This window comes from Daldinia vernicosa (assembly GCF_022497035.1).
Source record: "Daldinia vernicosa strain CBS 139.73 unplaced genomic scaffold F5Y00scaffold_19, whole genome shotgun sequence".
NCBI classification, from domain to species: Eukaryota; Fungi; Ascomycota; class Sordariomycetes; order Xylariales; family Hypoxylaceae; genus Daldinia; species Daldinia vernicosa.
Genome location: NW_025953935.1, coordinates 322,066 through 337,882, shown reverse-complemented (window position 1 = coordinate 337,882; position 15,817 = coordinate 322,066). Strand labels below are relative to the sequence as shown.

The following is a 15,817-nucleotide window of genomic DNA, read 5'->3' as shown; positions in this document are numbered from 1 at the left end:
AAAGGAAGTCCTTGATAATAACAATGTTTGCTGTTCCCGATTGTAAGGTTTTCCAAGGATATATGCTCTTTTGCGTAGAGATATTTCGCGTCTCTCGACCCGTTAATATTATTTTTATGTATACGTTGGGCTGTACCTTTCTCTCAAAAACTGGACCGGAAGTACAACAGGCTATGAAGAGAACGTGGACAAGCAAACACCTAGAAAGGTCAGTTATGAAGCGCAAGTCAGAACCTCCTCGGCTGACCTGAATTGAATGTTTGTTTGTTAAAGAGCGACTTGGTGAAAAATCACCGTTACAATGAATGACAGCGAATTGCTTCCGGGCAAAGAAAGACGATGACAATGATTATTGAAGGTCAACAAGAGAGGAAGAAGGGAAGCAACCTAAGTAACGAGTGGGAAAGGGGGTGGGTAAATGAAATTAAAGACTACAGTCAGGAACTTGGGGCGACGTGGAGGGAGTGGGAACAGAATGTCGGTTTCATAGATGGACGCCACAAAAGGACAAGGATGTCACCGGCCAAGCATCTTGTCGGCTCGTGCTGGGCTGGGCTGGCTGGGCTGGCTGGTCCAGGAGTATAGATGATTGGATAAGTGACCTGGGTCTAGAGTGTGTTGTACCTTGCAGTCTGCATGAATCAGTGACTTGCCCGACATAGCGAATTTGACGTGGGATTGCATGTATCCCATCTGGTTTCCCATATATTCCCAGAAGGGGCCGAGATCAGGGGGATCTGCGGCTAAGCCAGGAACCATCAATAGGAACACACCACATGCTACATGCCACATGCCACATTGGGCGTGCTGGGGCTTGATCTGGTTTATTTCTTGTCAAGCCTATGTATTCTCTCTTTGCGACCCCTTCGTTCATTCCAGGGGTGATTTCCATGAATGATAATGATGGACCATGAGAGAGGCCTGATCGTCGCAAACGCTACGACCGTGCTGCCATGCTACCTTACGTAGTAGGTAACTTCGCAAATACCCACTCGCGGGCAATAGTGCAATCGTGGTCGTAGTTATTGCGCCATGATAGGACGGTCCTTTATTAACCCCAGTTTCTGCTCATTTCGTCAGTACCAAGCTTTTTAGCGCATGCGTTTCGATCGGCCAGATCAGGACATTGACTCCCTGACATGGTAACCCACAGGACCGTTAATGGATTGGTTGAACGACAGGAAGCAGAGGATTTTAAACGAGCAAGTTTGTATTGGCTATTTGAATGCACAAAGGAGAAGTCTAATTAAGGCTCAGAATAGGATCATATCTTAAGATAGTATCTTTTTTCCTTCTTGGCATAGACAAGTTTGTGTAATAGTTTTGCTTCATGGGTGAAAGAAAGAGGATATTCTGTAGGAAGCTAGAATAGGTTAGGTACCTAAAATAAGGGGTCCGAAAAGATTTGGCCCTTGGGGGGAACTGAAAATTTCCGACTTTACTAACTTTATTAGTTAAGCCTAAAGCCCGTTTAGTATTGTACCTTGCATGGCCCCCCTAATGCTATCGTAGGCCGCTAACCCTCTACATTAGGTAATAACTCATGCTACTACTATTACATAAGAGTCCGGTAATCTTGGAGTTCTCAGTTATTCCCCAATCGAGTTTTTAATATACGCTTCTAAATCGCCGGGTCTCCCAAGATATTTCCAAGATATTTAAATATCGCCGAGTGCTACTAGAGCTACGGCCAAGGCTTTCTTAGCTCCTTAGATTTGATGAGATTAATAAACCCGACTTTTCATATATTTCACGATGCGAGAACCCCCAAGTACCGGTACTCCGGTGTGTTAGTGGGAGGAGAAGTCCCAACTATAATTTCTCTGGCTGGTCGCATATTGGTTCACTACTAATGTAAAAGAATCCAATAATGCAGCTGTCGACACGTCATCTTGCTGATGATTGTATATAGCTGCTGTGGGCCGTCGGGACTATCACGTCCATACAGCGACAGCCTCGTCACCATTTTGTGCGCAAATTCTGCACGAGAGCCCAAGACCGTTAGTCCTTGCTTCGCTTCATATGTCCGCTATCGAAAGGCTTACGTATGTACCTACGGACACTATGGAGAGGTACATGATTCCACGCGGCAATGCGGAAATTCTAGAGAATTGAGTTATTATTCATTCCCACGTCGCTGACCCAAGTGACGCACGTGGCTGATTTCTGAGTCCGTTCTATTTCCTAAAGCACCGGGGGCGCCGTCGTCGCGCTCCAATAACATTGTCTCGTAACACCTCAGAACAAAATAATGTAAATTTTGTCGCACCGCCCGCTGTGATATCATGATGTAATGTGAATGCTCACTTGCGGTTCTGATAGGGTTTGCTGCATTCCATTGCCGATATGATCCCGGATACTTGCGCCTTTGTTCGCCATAAGTGTTATTCGAGAATTCGGTATCTATCGATATCGAGCTGTAGGTACCCGAACTTTAAGACATTAGCCGCTTGACAGGATGTTTATTTCCGATCTTCAAAAGAATGAATAGTATTCACGGTTAAATATGACCTAACTACCTCCTAACCTATGCTTTTCCATAGTAACTCGGGTAGGTATCTTTAAAGATGCTGACCCAAGTTCATCATTGAATTGCAATACGTAGAGTTCGGGATAAATAAACATACATTAACCCCTTTCTGAGCTTAGTTACGTATACCCCGAATCTAGGGTCTTATATAGAATCTGTTAAGCTCGCGTGTCAATTTCCATTATGACCACCCCGCGAGCTGGTTCGAGTTGCTACGTGCCTTGCCATTGACTAGTTATTTTCGCTTCAAGTCTACCTTTAATAGGGAGATATCAGCGCGGGCCCTCTATATCGTACTCGAAGACGATTTAACCAGCTTATATACCCGCCAATAGAGCTTCTCATTAGACATACCATTGACAACAAGGCGATGGGAGATTTCTCTAAACTTCAAAGTCCTCCGCTCTTTCTTTTCCTACATTACCAGAAGTTCTAAAAGTTCTTAAGATTTTATAGATGTACTTTGCCAAGAACTTGAGGGGGGGAAATTTGCTCGACACTCATGGGCAACTTCGAGGCAAAGCACCAACGCATACCACAGGCGAAAATATCATTTTGGTATTCAGCCAGGACTATGTAGCCTCCTGATTAGGTAGCTGGCGATGATGAATCCTAAGTTTGAAAACTGTCAAACGGCATTCAATGGGTCGAGGCTACGATGAGGCCAAGCGTCTCTTACCCCAGGTCATATATTTGAGGTTACAACCAGAATCCTACCATTCAAATCCTAAGTCTTGTTCTAATTGGCCAATTTCTACGCAATAATAAGTCATCCGGTTTTGAAATATTGGACGTTCTCTTCTCTGAACTATTGATAGGCTCTTAACCGACGGATTCGCGCGAGTATGTAAATCCCCGTATCCTGCCAATGTAAGCATTGGGGGAGACCGTAGCTGGCTCTTTATGTGCCCTGCCATCGACGTCATATTATTCGTGCTATCGATATAGTGCTTATTTCGTGAGATGAGACAAGGCTCTGGTGCGTCAGTGATGTTAGGAGATCTACTTCACGACCAGTAAGAGGCGTTACTTGTATATTAACTGGTGATCTCGACCTAGTTAGGTGTGTAGTTCCTGGCGCGAAAACGTAGTTGTTTTCACATTTTCTATTCACGTCATGATAAGTAACAGTAGAGGAAATTCATTACGCCCATAGGACGATTGCTGATCAAAAGACGGGTTGGTCGACTTGTATCGTAGGACTGAGCCAGGGAAGTGATTGGTATGCTTTGACCCCTATAATCCCTCGTAAGTTCAAACATCCGTCAGGCCAGTTTGTCGAATTGGTATATCTCATATATATATCGACAAGACGCGTGTGAATTCTGCTCCGATCGGGTCTTCTATCGCAATCGTAACTAAAAACCAAATATCTATCTTAGTACCTGACTGTCATCCTCACCCCTCTTAAGAGAGCTCGAAGGATGGATTCTAACTAGATTAATGAATTCTTACACAGAGCCGAGCAGATATGTGGTGGGGTAAGGTTACATTAGAATACAAAGCCAAAGCCTCGGCGCTCGTGACTTAGCCACTTGAGATTCTCGAGGCCTTTTTTCACCGCCCTTCGTGAGTATCGTTTGGCCGTCATTCGAGGTTGCTAAAGGTGAATAGTTTCGATCGAATGTTCGAGCCGTTATCTCAGGAGGCCGCCTGCTGCTAGAACTACACCGTAGGACCCACGACTCGCGCTACGATGCTTGCTTATGTAGATGTTAGCGAGGCTGAGATAGAAAGGGAATTAATGTATACCTACACTAGTTATCTTATCATTCAACTTCTCCTTTATGGAATAGAGTATTGCGATTGAATATGACTACTATGGTATGATGGGTAAGTAAAACCCCTGTCACAAGTCGCGCGCTAAAGTGTGGCCTGTGTTGCTGCTTCTTGACTTGTTATAGTTTAACGCATACTTATATGTGTATAGTAACAAATACAGAAAAATCAACACTTACAACACTCATAAGTTAAAACGCCAGGTTTAAGCCTATTCAGAGATTATTTTGATATGCATTTTGTATATAAAAAAGTGTAATGCGTTGATGTATTGATTATTCTTTTTTTTTAAAATGTTAAATGTATCTTGAGAAGACCCTGGACAAACTAATACTAATTTAGTATGGTGACCTGCCTAACCTATTCCAGCGGTACCTGACAGTGTCGTTTTACTTATGCCTGATACCATAGTAGGAGTGATATGGATTAACCTTAGTAATGATTCCTAAAATAGTATATTCGCACCACACCCTAGGTAGACTGGTGACCTCACGATACTCAAGAGTAAAAACTTGCTACGGCTCTGGATGCTGCGCTGTTTAAATGAATGTGATTATCGAATTACATAAGACCCCGAAATCTACGATGGCTATCTCTTTAGCATCTGCAGAAGTTCGTTAGCCCGTACGTAAACGGTCTTCAGAGCTCTTGGCGACTTTTTCTTTTTGCTGTACGTAGGTATTAAAACCCCTGTTACGGATACGGGGTTCGACATGGGGGATGGGGATTTGCTATTGGGCGGCTGTGATTATTTTTATACGAAGCAGCCCTATGAGAGCACAGCTCGCGAGTATGTGTCGAAATACATAAATCAACCAACGTGCTCTCGGTCCAAAGACAATGGCCACCCACCATGCAGCTATGATACCGAATGCTACCTGTCAGCAGCGTCTTTGAGCACAAATCTCGTTGCGGATGCTTCATTGGTGGACGTGGAAATAATGACTAACCAGCCTCCCAGCCAGAGCTGAACTTTTGTGCAGCAGCCAGCAGCCATACATGGCAATTAGATCCCTCCGATCGAGTGATCGTCAGTTTGTGCTGACGCCTAGAGGATGAAACTTTCAAAGAAATCCCACCGCGTTATATAATAACGTTGGTGTCGGCTCTCCAATAAGCAGTTGATAGATCCATCTCACTCCCATTGCTCCGCTCTTCGCCTTCGCCGGCATGCGACAATTCGCACTTTGCTTCCACCGCGACATCTTTCCGTAATGGCCCAACAGGCACCGGAAGTGGTAGGTAATCCCCACCATTTGTAATATATAGATCCAGAACCATGGCATCGGAACGTATAAAATTACTTACAACTGCCGTAATAGCTTACGGGCCCTTCCCAGGTCCCTGACATCCTTGCCGGAATCATCATTCCGATATTCTTCGCAAGTCTAGTAGTCATCGGCCGTCTTTATTCGAGATTCCTACTGAAAAATCACTGGTGGGACGATGCGGCTATATTATTCGCGTGGTTGTTCGCCATTGCGCTGGTCGCAATCGTTGGCGTCGAAACCAAATATGGCCTCGGCCACAGGTTCAGTAATGTCCCTCTCCGGCTGCGACCGGTGGGCATCCGACTATCATACGCGACGATAAGCTGTTATCAAGTGTCGTTAGTCCTGACGAAGATCAGCATTCTGTTGTTCTACCTGCGAATCTTAAAGATACCGTATCAACGAGTTCTCGTATTTATCACCATGGGCTGCGTCGTGGTTTACGGCATCGTCTTCTTCCTTCTCACTTTCTTCCTGTGCAACCCCGTAGAGAACAGATACGAATTCGATATTAGAGTGGGACATTGTCTGGCTTACTACCCGATTCTGACAGCGTCGGCTGCTTTGCATACAACAACTGACATGTGGATGATTGGAATGGTGCTCCCCCATATACTCAAAATGACGCTGCCGATACGACAAAAGGTCGCTCTTGCGTTCGTCTTGACTTTAGGTATATTTGTGGCATGCGCCTCTCTGACGCGGATGGCTGTTGCGTGGGAATTTCTCAACCCCAAATACGCCCAGTGGGACTCGTTTTCGTTTGCGATCTGGACCACGTTGGAGTCGAGCTTGGGTCTGGTCTGCGCCTCGGTACCAATGCTGAAGCCCTTGGTCAGGCAGTTGATGGGTCTCAAGCCCTCCTCAAAGCCCGATGTTTTGAAGAACGTTCCTCGGACTAGGGGCCCAGAGAGGCAGGGAAATCGAACAAACGAATATGCCTCGGACGCAACGACGTTATGGACAAGGGGTGGGGGAGATGCCGATATCGAAGGAATCGACCTCAGGCCAATAAAGACTAACCAAACATATAGAGCCCCGACAGCGGGAGCGATTTCAGAAGAAAGGCTTGTCACTGTGTGATGTATTATGAGGTTGGATTTGGAGAGGCCACCACGGCCATAGTAAACGAAAATATAATGAGCGATGAATTTACGACATATGCTATCCCATACTGGTGGCTTAAGAATTATGGATTCATCTTCTAAGACGTCCCCGGATATACCTACCTAGACAGATTTATGAAGTTACGCCTGCATATGTCGCTGATGCGGCTCGTGAGCGTACCTCATCTACGGTACGTGTCCCCGGAAGTAATACCACCTGCATTTTTGTGTAACACAGGAAGCCCAGTTTGGGTCTTTATTGGCTCTATATGTAACGATCATGATGAGACACTTGCTGACATTGCAGATTTATAGCCTCCCGCTCTTACAATTTCTTTTCAATATTTGATGTTGTACCGATGGTGTTGGATCCTGGGGCACGTCTACGATATACTCGGCTCGAATCGATACATCAGTGATAGGGTCCAAGACCCAAGACCTCATGTCCTACTAGACATACGGAGATACTTAACAGCGGACCGTAAAATCTCTGGCTAGGCTTCTTGGATTATATTATTCCAAAGGGACTTGATTGCAGCCTTCCACTGCAGTTGAGCACTAAATAACATGTCAACTAGAGCGCTGCTTAACTTGGCCGGCTTGATATATACCCGACTATTGATACTATGTGGTGCACCCGTCATGAATTTCATTTAGAATTAGCCCAACAACTAGCTCAACTTTTAGTAAGAGGAGAGTAGGATACTTTTCTTTATATTGCTAGCTAGTAATTCTAAAACGTGCGATGCTAAAGGCTAAAGGGTCTATATGCAAAACATAACAAAGGCATAGGCTGGGAGTCTATCATCACATTGAGACGCCCCTATTAGGTATTAGGACTTATAGCATATCATACTCTACAAAACTAAGCCAATTGAAGTTACCAAAATATTATATATAATGCATCTTAATAAATCCCATTAATAATCTTGTGGTTAATATACGTTGATAGGTATGTTCCCCCACACGGATATCCGTACGATTACTTGCAATCCAAATTACGCCATCGGAGACATCAATCATGACATCGACCTGGGCACGAACTAGAACACATTTTGCGTGTCAACCGAAACTTAGCCAATCAGACATATCCTTAAATGGGCACCTCGCCCTCTTGTATCACGACAGCCGACCCTGCCATGGCGAAGTTAAGCTCCTCAATCGTTATCGAGTCGGAGTTTACCTATCATGGTGGTCTATGTAACTACGCTTTTTCTTCGCTATTATCAAGGGTCGGACGTAATTACTATCATGGCTTTAGTCGATTGTAAATAATCTCTATAAATTGTTCATCTTCTTTCGCGTTAAAGTCGTGGTTGGAATAGGTATACGGTTAATTCGCACCTAATAGCGGAGGAGTAATAATCATCTCACTCAGCAGCCACGATGTCTGAGCGCCGCTCACCTAAGGAGATCCTGGTGAACGAGTCTACCGTTGACGTCGCGGGATCTTCGCGGCAGGAGACGGAATCGGAACCGGAGCCGGAGGAGAAAGTTAAGGCGCCATGGTGGTCGTACATCTGGGACTACGAGCCCGGCCGGTCTCACGAGGAGCGCGTGTTCATCCAGAAGCTCGATATCTTCTTGGTTACCATGCTCTCGTTTGGGTACTTCATTAAGAACTTGGATCAGACTAACATCTCGAATGCGTTCGTCAGCGGGATGAAGGAGGACTTGGGTATGAATGGCAACGAGATCAACCTTGTCGACACTGCGTGGACGATAGGCTATGTCGTCGGACAGATCCCGTCGCAAATCGTCCTAACGAAGGTTCGACCCTCTGTCTGGGTTCCGTCGTGCGAGCTTGTCTGGACTGTCTTGACGTTCTGCCTCGCGGCGGCTAAGACGTCGAACCACGTCATCGCCATCCGTTTCCTCGTCGGGTTAGCCGAATCGATTTTTTATCCAGCTGCTCACACGATCCTCGGGTCGTGGTACAAGCCCTCAGAGCTAGGGAAGCGGGCTTGCATCTTCCATGCATCCTCGGCCGCGGCCAGCATGTTCTCGGGTTATCTCCAAGCCGGTGTGTACCGAGGATTGAATGGGGTTAACGGGTTTGCTGGCTGGCAATGGCTCTTTGTACGTCCGAGATCGCTCTTGAAGTTTTCTAGTTGCTCAGCTGACGCCCATGTTTAGATTATGGACGGGGTTATCAGCCTCCCAATCTGCATCGCGGGGTTCTTCATACTTCCGGACCTCCCTGAGAATACAAGGGCTTTTTACTTGAGCGAGGATGTAAGTCTTGGCACGTTCCTGTCGTTATGTAGTATATTACGGACCTACTGACGGGGGAAAACTTAGGATCGTGCTATGGCTAGGGAGCGTATGAACGAAGTTGGGCGTGCACCTCGCACGAAACTAGGACTCTCTACCTTCAAACGCATATTCGGTAAGTCCAACAACTATTACTCAATCTGAACTACGGTATAGACTAACAGCCGAGATAGGTCGATGGCACGTCTACCTACTTACAATCTTATATGTTATATTTATTAATATCGGACCGTCGTCGAGTATCAATGTTTTTGCTATTGTAAGAGCCCCCCCCCCGTCTCCTTTTCAATCTAATTTTGGTATTATTATTCCTAAGGAATACCAAATATACTCGGGTCCCTTAAATAATCGATGGCTGACATTTATTCTTATCTGTAGTGGCTAAAATCAAGAGGAGAATCCATTGAAAAAATAGTGAGTAAACATAGTTATCCTTACCGCTCAGCTTTTTGACGAGTTACTACCAGAACATTATTCCCACAGCCATGTCAGCTATCCAACTTGTTCTCACCGTCACACTCGCCATCGTCTCCGACGCTCTTCGTCGCCGGGCCAGCATAATGTCTATCAGCACATTCATCGGCGGCTTCGCAGCTTTGGTCCTGGCCATTTGGAACGTCCCCGACGGCCTAAAATGGTTTGCGTTCCTCATTCAGCGCGGCGCGGTCCCGTACGGTCCTCTCAGCATGAGCTGGACGAACGAGATATGCGGCGCGGACGCCGAAGAGCGGGCTATCGTCATTGGGATTATGAACTCCATGGGCTACGCGTTTAATGCCTGGGTGCCCTTACTGACGTACCCTCAAGTAGACTCTCCGAGGTTTAGGAAGGGGTTCATTTCCTCGACGGTCTTGTTCGGCGCGCAGGGTATCATAACGGCAATAGTTGCGTTCATGTATAAGCGAGATCAAAGGAATAACAAACGTAGAGACGATGCTCCTGGTATTGGGGATGAAGGGGGTGTTATTGTGAGCTCTGTAGATCACCCCTGACTTAAATCTTGGCATTCAAAGTCCAAGACCTCGAACATTGGCTATATAGTATTGTACTTAGAGTAAATCTTGATGTAAATATGCTATTATTCTAACAGCTATCTGTTGGATACCACTATAGAACGTATGCTATGTACATAAACAAGTGTTAAGAAAAGTTACAATCAGTTTATTGTTCATTTAATAGTGGGATTAATTATCTACTTGAGTACCTACATACCTACCTCTGTATTGCTAATAGATCTAATCTATGGGCGACAATCTCAAGCCCTCCATGAGCCGCCTCAATCAGCTAAGCCACCTACCTACCAAGTTAAATCATACTCCAAGCTGTTTAATCTTGGGATAAATCTACCACCGTGGCGGTGGCAGACCAAGCCCCAATAGCCTCATTCTAAAGGCTGTTCGCCCTTCTTCTTCACTTAGCTGAAACATCTGAGCATTCTCCAGATAGACAATTTGTGGGTTTCTCGGCAATTCCATGCCTGGTCTTGGCTCCGATGGCTCCTGTGTTGGCGGCGTATCGTTGGTGCGAAGACTCTCCCTAATGGCAACTATCTCCAGGTGTTGCTCTTCGGGTTCACAGGTGCCGAAGACGTGTAATACCTCGGGTTGCATCCTGCTGCTGAAGACGTCGGTACGGCATGTTGGACACCTGGGGTTTCCTATGTTGATGTCTCTCATCAGCCACTGGGAAATACATTCGTAGCCGAAGGCATGACCACATCTGGGCAGAACTGCAAAAGGTTCGTGAGTGGCCCGTGACTTTTTATCAAAGTCATGGTTTACGAGGCTTAGATGTGCGTCCTGGCAAATAGAGCACTTGATGTTGAATCTAGTGTTCCTGTTGATAAGATGCCCTTCTTCGTTGAAGTGCGTAAGAACCTCGTGAAAGTATTGGGTATCTACTGTTATAGGCTGTTCAGAGCCAGGGGTTTGTCCAGTAGTCTGCTCCATAATGGTTTCTTGATTAACGGGGATTTTTTTGATGTATGTAAATAAGTGATGATGATGATGATGATAATGCAATTGTAAACAAGTAATTATGGTGATGATAATGCAATGTTGCGATGCTGTGATGCTATGAAATTTTTTTTTGATGTGCAGAACGCCTCCTTTTATACAGAGGTCTTTGACAGCTCATTGTTTACGAATACAACTTCTTGACGCGAATGCTGATGTTGAATATATACAGGGGTATGGTTCGAAAACAATTAAAGCTTGTACCGTATGTTCTGGAACAACTCGTCGAATATATACTACGCACCTGGAAGCGAACAGAGAGCTAATTACGGAGATATCCTATATACCTAGCCAGACGCGATCTAGCTAAATCGCATCTTGTGTAATATTTGAATCGTTGTTTTATGAAAACTGTATCGTCTGATTAATATTCCTCCCTCACTTTACCCCTATCCATTACCATTGACCCACTCCCCTTAACCTCCCCTTAACCTATCTCATATCGGTATATATAGGTAGATTAGATCCTCTCAGTGCCAATGATCCTTGTCCCCGGGAGTTCTGTGTAGGAGTCCGAGTGTAGTTCACTCCTCTTCGGAGGCTCTGTTTCAGTTGGGCTACCAAAACCATACCTGGCCATATGAGTGACTGTACCAGCATATGATTAAGTAGAATGCTGCCACTGATATTGCCGCTGCCACTGTTGCCGCTGCAGCTGCTGCTTCGGCCTCCTTCATCCGACTTAACAGTCTATTCCGCCAAATCATAAAGCCTAGCCTTATAATAGTAGAGGCAATGACACCTTCAATCGTTAGTCCTGCTGCCGCACCAGAAGGAATATTCGATGAGTTCTCCGTCGAGGAGGCTGTGGCGAGAGGCATTGCTTCTTTACCAGATTGGAGCTGTGCGGCGTTAGTGTAAAGGCATTGTCACGACACTGCTGCGTTGTTAATACATACATTTGCGTAGCTTTCGCAGCAAAAAAAAGGTAGTATTGCAAGTTCTGAGATGGGCGTTATCAATCTTGACTTTCACTCCTTATTAGCTAAGATGTCGACCAAGAGGGGAAGAGTGGGTGACTAACGTCCGAGGCAGTATTGGGGACAGCTCGGGTTTTTGAACGTTGGATCCGTGCATGCTGTTGACCAGAGCAAGTGGCTCTGCTGACGAGCGATGCTGTTCATATATAGGCCGGTTGATAGAATCATAGACACGCGTCCCCGTTCTCTGCGCTACAGCATGCGCTATGGGATCCTTCTACTCCGGTAGCACTGAGTCATATACTATTAGTAGACGGTATACACATTATTGAGTTAAGTTTTAGCCCTTGACTCATAGGCTAGTTTCGCCTGAGGCGTTGAAAGACAGCAAAGAGCTAAGTCTACCCACTTAGGATTGCACAGTCCGTTCGATGGTCCTGCATTCGTGCGAGGTCTAGTGTAAGATCGAGCCTTGCCACCCAAAAAGGGAATCCCCTAAACGTTGATCCGCCATTGCTCGAGATCTACATCGTAGCATCGCACTAGACGTCCGAGCGCGTCGTTCGTTCAGGAGGATATCGATTTATCATTGCCATATACCTCTTGAAGTCCTACAAAGTTGAAACTGTCCGGTGATTGGTGGGTTGACGAGGCGCTTTTGGACACGCAACATCTAACGTCCTCGCCATCGGTGATTTTGAATTAAAACGCGTCACGGCATGCGCATAGCATGGAGCTGTAACCATCAATCAGAGACGGCTGTTTGGGCGGTGCCTTAGCATAACCCCTAATTCTCACCATATAACTCAAAGCTCCTTTTCGTAATGCGCATTACTGCGCAATTCTATGAGAGCGTTGGCATTTGTCTTGTCTAGAACTTCTTGACTCATGGTCAAAGTTAGAGTCTTAGTGATCTTTAATGCTTTGGTAATGAGTACGTAACTGTACACTCAGACCGTTACTATATCGTTAAGTCGCATACCCCTTCACGAGACTCTCAAACTACTAATATACCGTCCCAACCTAAAATTTTTGTCGTGCTAAACGTTATGTGAATATGTCCGGACCATATGTGATATCTTGTGCTGGGACAGTTCCCCAAAGTATAAGTACCTATTCATTAGGTTCCCGTTTTCTTCTATTTCCCAAAGTCTCAGCATACGCAAATAAGAAGCATGGGAAGATCACCACAGCGAATTTACCCTCATAAATTCTTCCCCCGTTTCCTTCACCTTACTTACCCAGCAATTTCTACATGACCAAATCATCCTGCTATCGAGTACCGTGGTGACACTGAAGCGAACAGGCACAAGAACATGGTCGCTGACTTCGGACTCGGAGGATATATACGACAATTTTACCATCTGACTGAGGGAATCCCATAAAGCTATGTCAGGAGTAGAGCGTATTCATCGCTACCTGGCGAGAACCATGGATATTCGAGACCCCGAAGGATTCGACTGGTGGGAGGATAGGCTGATCCCTATCCTGGACACGAGCAACATTCACAACCCGAAACAGTTGAACGACTTGCTAAAACGCTATGTACCTACTATGAAATCAGTTAAGAAATTGCCTGCCAATACCGCTTTCGTTGCCCTAGATATCAAACCTAAGTTTGGGATTGGGGGGCTATTTGACGTTAGCCTGGCACTTTTATCCAAACTCGAGGAGCACAACTGTGCCAGACACGAGGAAAGGCTATGTCTCGCCGACTTCATAACGGAACATCAGGTCAAGGTCACGTCGTTTAGAGTCAACATGATAGGCCGAAGGGAGGTAGTCAACCCCAGAGCGACGGCCACAATAGTTCGTGCTATGAGGAAGCTTTGCGAAGAAGTCCCAGGTCAAAATATCGCGCTTATCGGCTTCTCTCCTCCAAAAGATATCGAGTGTATAGGCTTGAACTTTGCGCATATCATCGAAATGTTCCCCTATTGGATAGACCTTTCAAGGATGATCGGAGCGGCTTCTCCAGCCTTAGCATACCATCAAATGGATATGAGAACTATCCTTCGTGCCTTTGGCTACAGCTCCATTGATACAGTATGGATTGTAGGAATTCGCATAGTCGTTAACGAAGCGGTTAGAGCATTGGCCGTGCTACATGGATTGCAATGTCGAGAGGGCGTGGAAAGGCTCGTACTGGGAGAGCGAAAGTTTCCGGATATAAAGATTGAAGCCCGGGTCGAGGCCTTCAGATTCATGCCATACAAGGCATTGATTCACAACCAGGGTTTACCTCTGCCTCCTAGCATCGATTCTGCCCAGAAGTTGGCCCTCGCAACAGAAGATTGTCAACCCTTTGGAGTTGCCGCTGACATATGCGATGTACGGTTTGAAGGCAATAAACCGCGTTGTCCCGGTATCCACGCGACGCGCATGACTCGAGGATGCGTCTGTTTTAATGACGAAAGAACACTGGAGGAATTTATAAACAACGTTGATGGTAGCATCATAGACGGAGTAACGATCAAGGTTGAAAGGATTCCTTATCAGCCGCTCTGGAAGTATTTAAAGGAAGCTATCAAGGCGAGAGGTATTTCTCTGTATGCTTGGCTAGCGATGGCTGCAACGACGACCAAAGAAAATCTACCGCGATGGTATGATGCATTATCTTCGCCAACCGAAGGCATACTCCCATGGTGTCCTAATCCAGAAGACGCACCTCCCGGCTTCTATGATACCGATGATGATAGTACAACTTATTTCGGTCGATTACGGGGCTAAATATATTTTTATGATTTCATTTTTTAGAAGCGCCCGCCGGCCCCGGCCACGGTCCACGTCCTAGGTTGTGGCTTGGTCACCCACGCAAAAATCCGAAAGATTTCTCCCTGACAGTACGGAGCGCCTCCCTTCGGGTTGAGGCCAGCGACGTATCCGGGACGACGACGCCCCGAGAAGCACCCGATTGAAGTTCCCCCCTCGAATCGAAGAGGCATATACAGGAATGTGCCTAACAACATACTTAATTGCGACAACCAATCAAAGCAATCCCGAAAGTATATACCGACGAAGACGAAGTGGTTGTGCAACGCAGCAGTGAGGCAATTGGAGCGGTCCAGGTTTTCTCCGACACAAGCACGGTTCCTGGCCGGACATTTACCGAGCAGATCCGGAATGCCTGATGTAATAGATAGCATCCATAGGCGAAACGGTGTAAGATAAATAAATAAATAAATAATTTTTTTTAGAAGTATAGGTTAGAAGTACCTAACTGTCACAGAGTAGATGGGTACGAAATACACGTGATAATAGGCGGTGATACGAGGGTCTGAATCGTGTGTGTATATTCGGATGAAATTTGCAACGTGAGTGAAGATAGGAGACCTAAATTACTGGTGGTTGAGGCTATTCCCAGATCACGTGATGCTGACTAATTCAACACTAATGCAGCTTCTCCTATCTACCAGGTAGGTACTACATTATGTAATCGGTACATAAATAAAAGTACCTACCCAATATCTGTTGGCATTGACCGTCAGACTTTCGTTCTATTCCATATTCTGTACCAATAATACACAACTTGACTAGATCCAATAAGTGTGTTAGAATAATCCGTCAGCTGCGACTGACGGCATTGTAACCCCAACTGTCACGATTATGAGGCTGACGGCCAAGCCACCATGCGAAAATCTCCTAATGTGTTGTTGCCTAGTTGCTGGCCACCATGGTCCAGGACTACAGCCGAGGCGTATTTACTCGGTAGGAAATGCACCTAGGCAGAATTCTAGCAGTAAGGCTGGCGAGACTTGTCTAGGAAGTCAATTAGAGCCTGGCAGCATCTCGGAAAAAAGACAAGAATTATGTTCTACTTTCGGTTCCTTTTTTCTGTTCTTTTCTTCCCTCCTTTTCTACGACGATACCTTCTTTGGTACACAACTTCCGACTATCGTCAACTACATTACTTCTAAGACAC

The 15,817-nt window shown here is 45.8% G+C and overlaps 4 protein-coding genes across 4 annotated transcripts; 3 read left to right on the top strand and 1 right to left on the bottom strand.

The window, feature by feature from the left end:
- The first annotated feature begins 5,402 nt into the window (after nt 1-5,402).
- Nucleotides 5,403-6,864, top strand: F5Y00DRAFT_55008 (uncharacterized protein). Its single transcript, XM_048013797.1, has 2 exons — nt 5,403-5,547; nt 5,632-6,864. The coding sequence occupies exons 1-2, from the start codon at nt 5,524-5,526 to the stop codon at nt 6,661-6,663; spliced, it is 1,056 nt and encodes a 351-aa protein (XP_047865548.1). The 5' UTR covers nt 5,403-5,523; the 3' UTR covers nt 6,664-6,864.
- Nucleotides 6,865-7,824: 960 nt separating this feature from the next.
- On the top strand, nt 7,825-10,102 carry F5Y00DRAFT_235276 (MFS general substrate transporter). Its single transcript, XM_048007537.1, has 6 exons — nt 7,825-8,765; nt 8,823-8,921; nt 8,988-9,075; nt 9,134-9,219; nt 9,339-9,374; nt 9,428-10,102. The coding sequence occupies exons 1-6, from the start codon at nt 8,073-8,075 to the stop codon at nt 9,950-9,952; spliced, it is 1,527 nt and encodes a 508-aa protein (XP_047865547.1). The 5' UTR covers nt 7,825-8,072; the 3' UTR covers nt 9,953-10,102.
- A 201-nt stretch (nt 10,103-10,303) lies between these two features.
- Nucleotides 10,304-10,909, bottom strand: F5Y00DRAFT_261402 (uncharacterized protein; the record flags this gene model as incomplete). Its single annotated transcript, XM_048011199.1, has 1 exon — nt 10,304-10,909. The coding sequence occupies one exon, from the start codon at nt 10,907-10,909 to the stop codon at nt 10,304-10,306; it is 606 nt and encodes a 201-aa protein (XP_047865546.1).
- Nucleotides 10,910-12,849: 1,940 nt separating this feature from the next.
- F5Y00DRAFT_235274 (uncharacterized protein) lies at nt 12,850-15,184 on the top strand. Its single transcript, XM_048007536.1, has 2 exons — nt 12,850-13,033; nt 13,137-15,184. The coding sequence occupies exon 2, from the start codon at nt 13,285-13,287 to the stop codon at nt 14,623-14,625; it is 1,341 nt and encodes a 446-aa protein (XP_047865545.1). The 5' UTR covers nt 12,850-13,033; nt 13,137-13,284; the 3' UTR covers nt 14,626-15,184.
- Nucleotides 15,185-15,817: the final 633 nt, after the last annotated feature.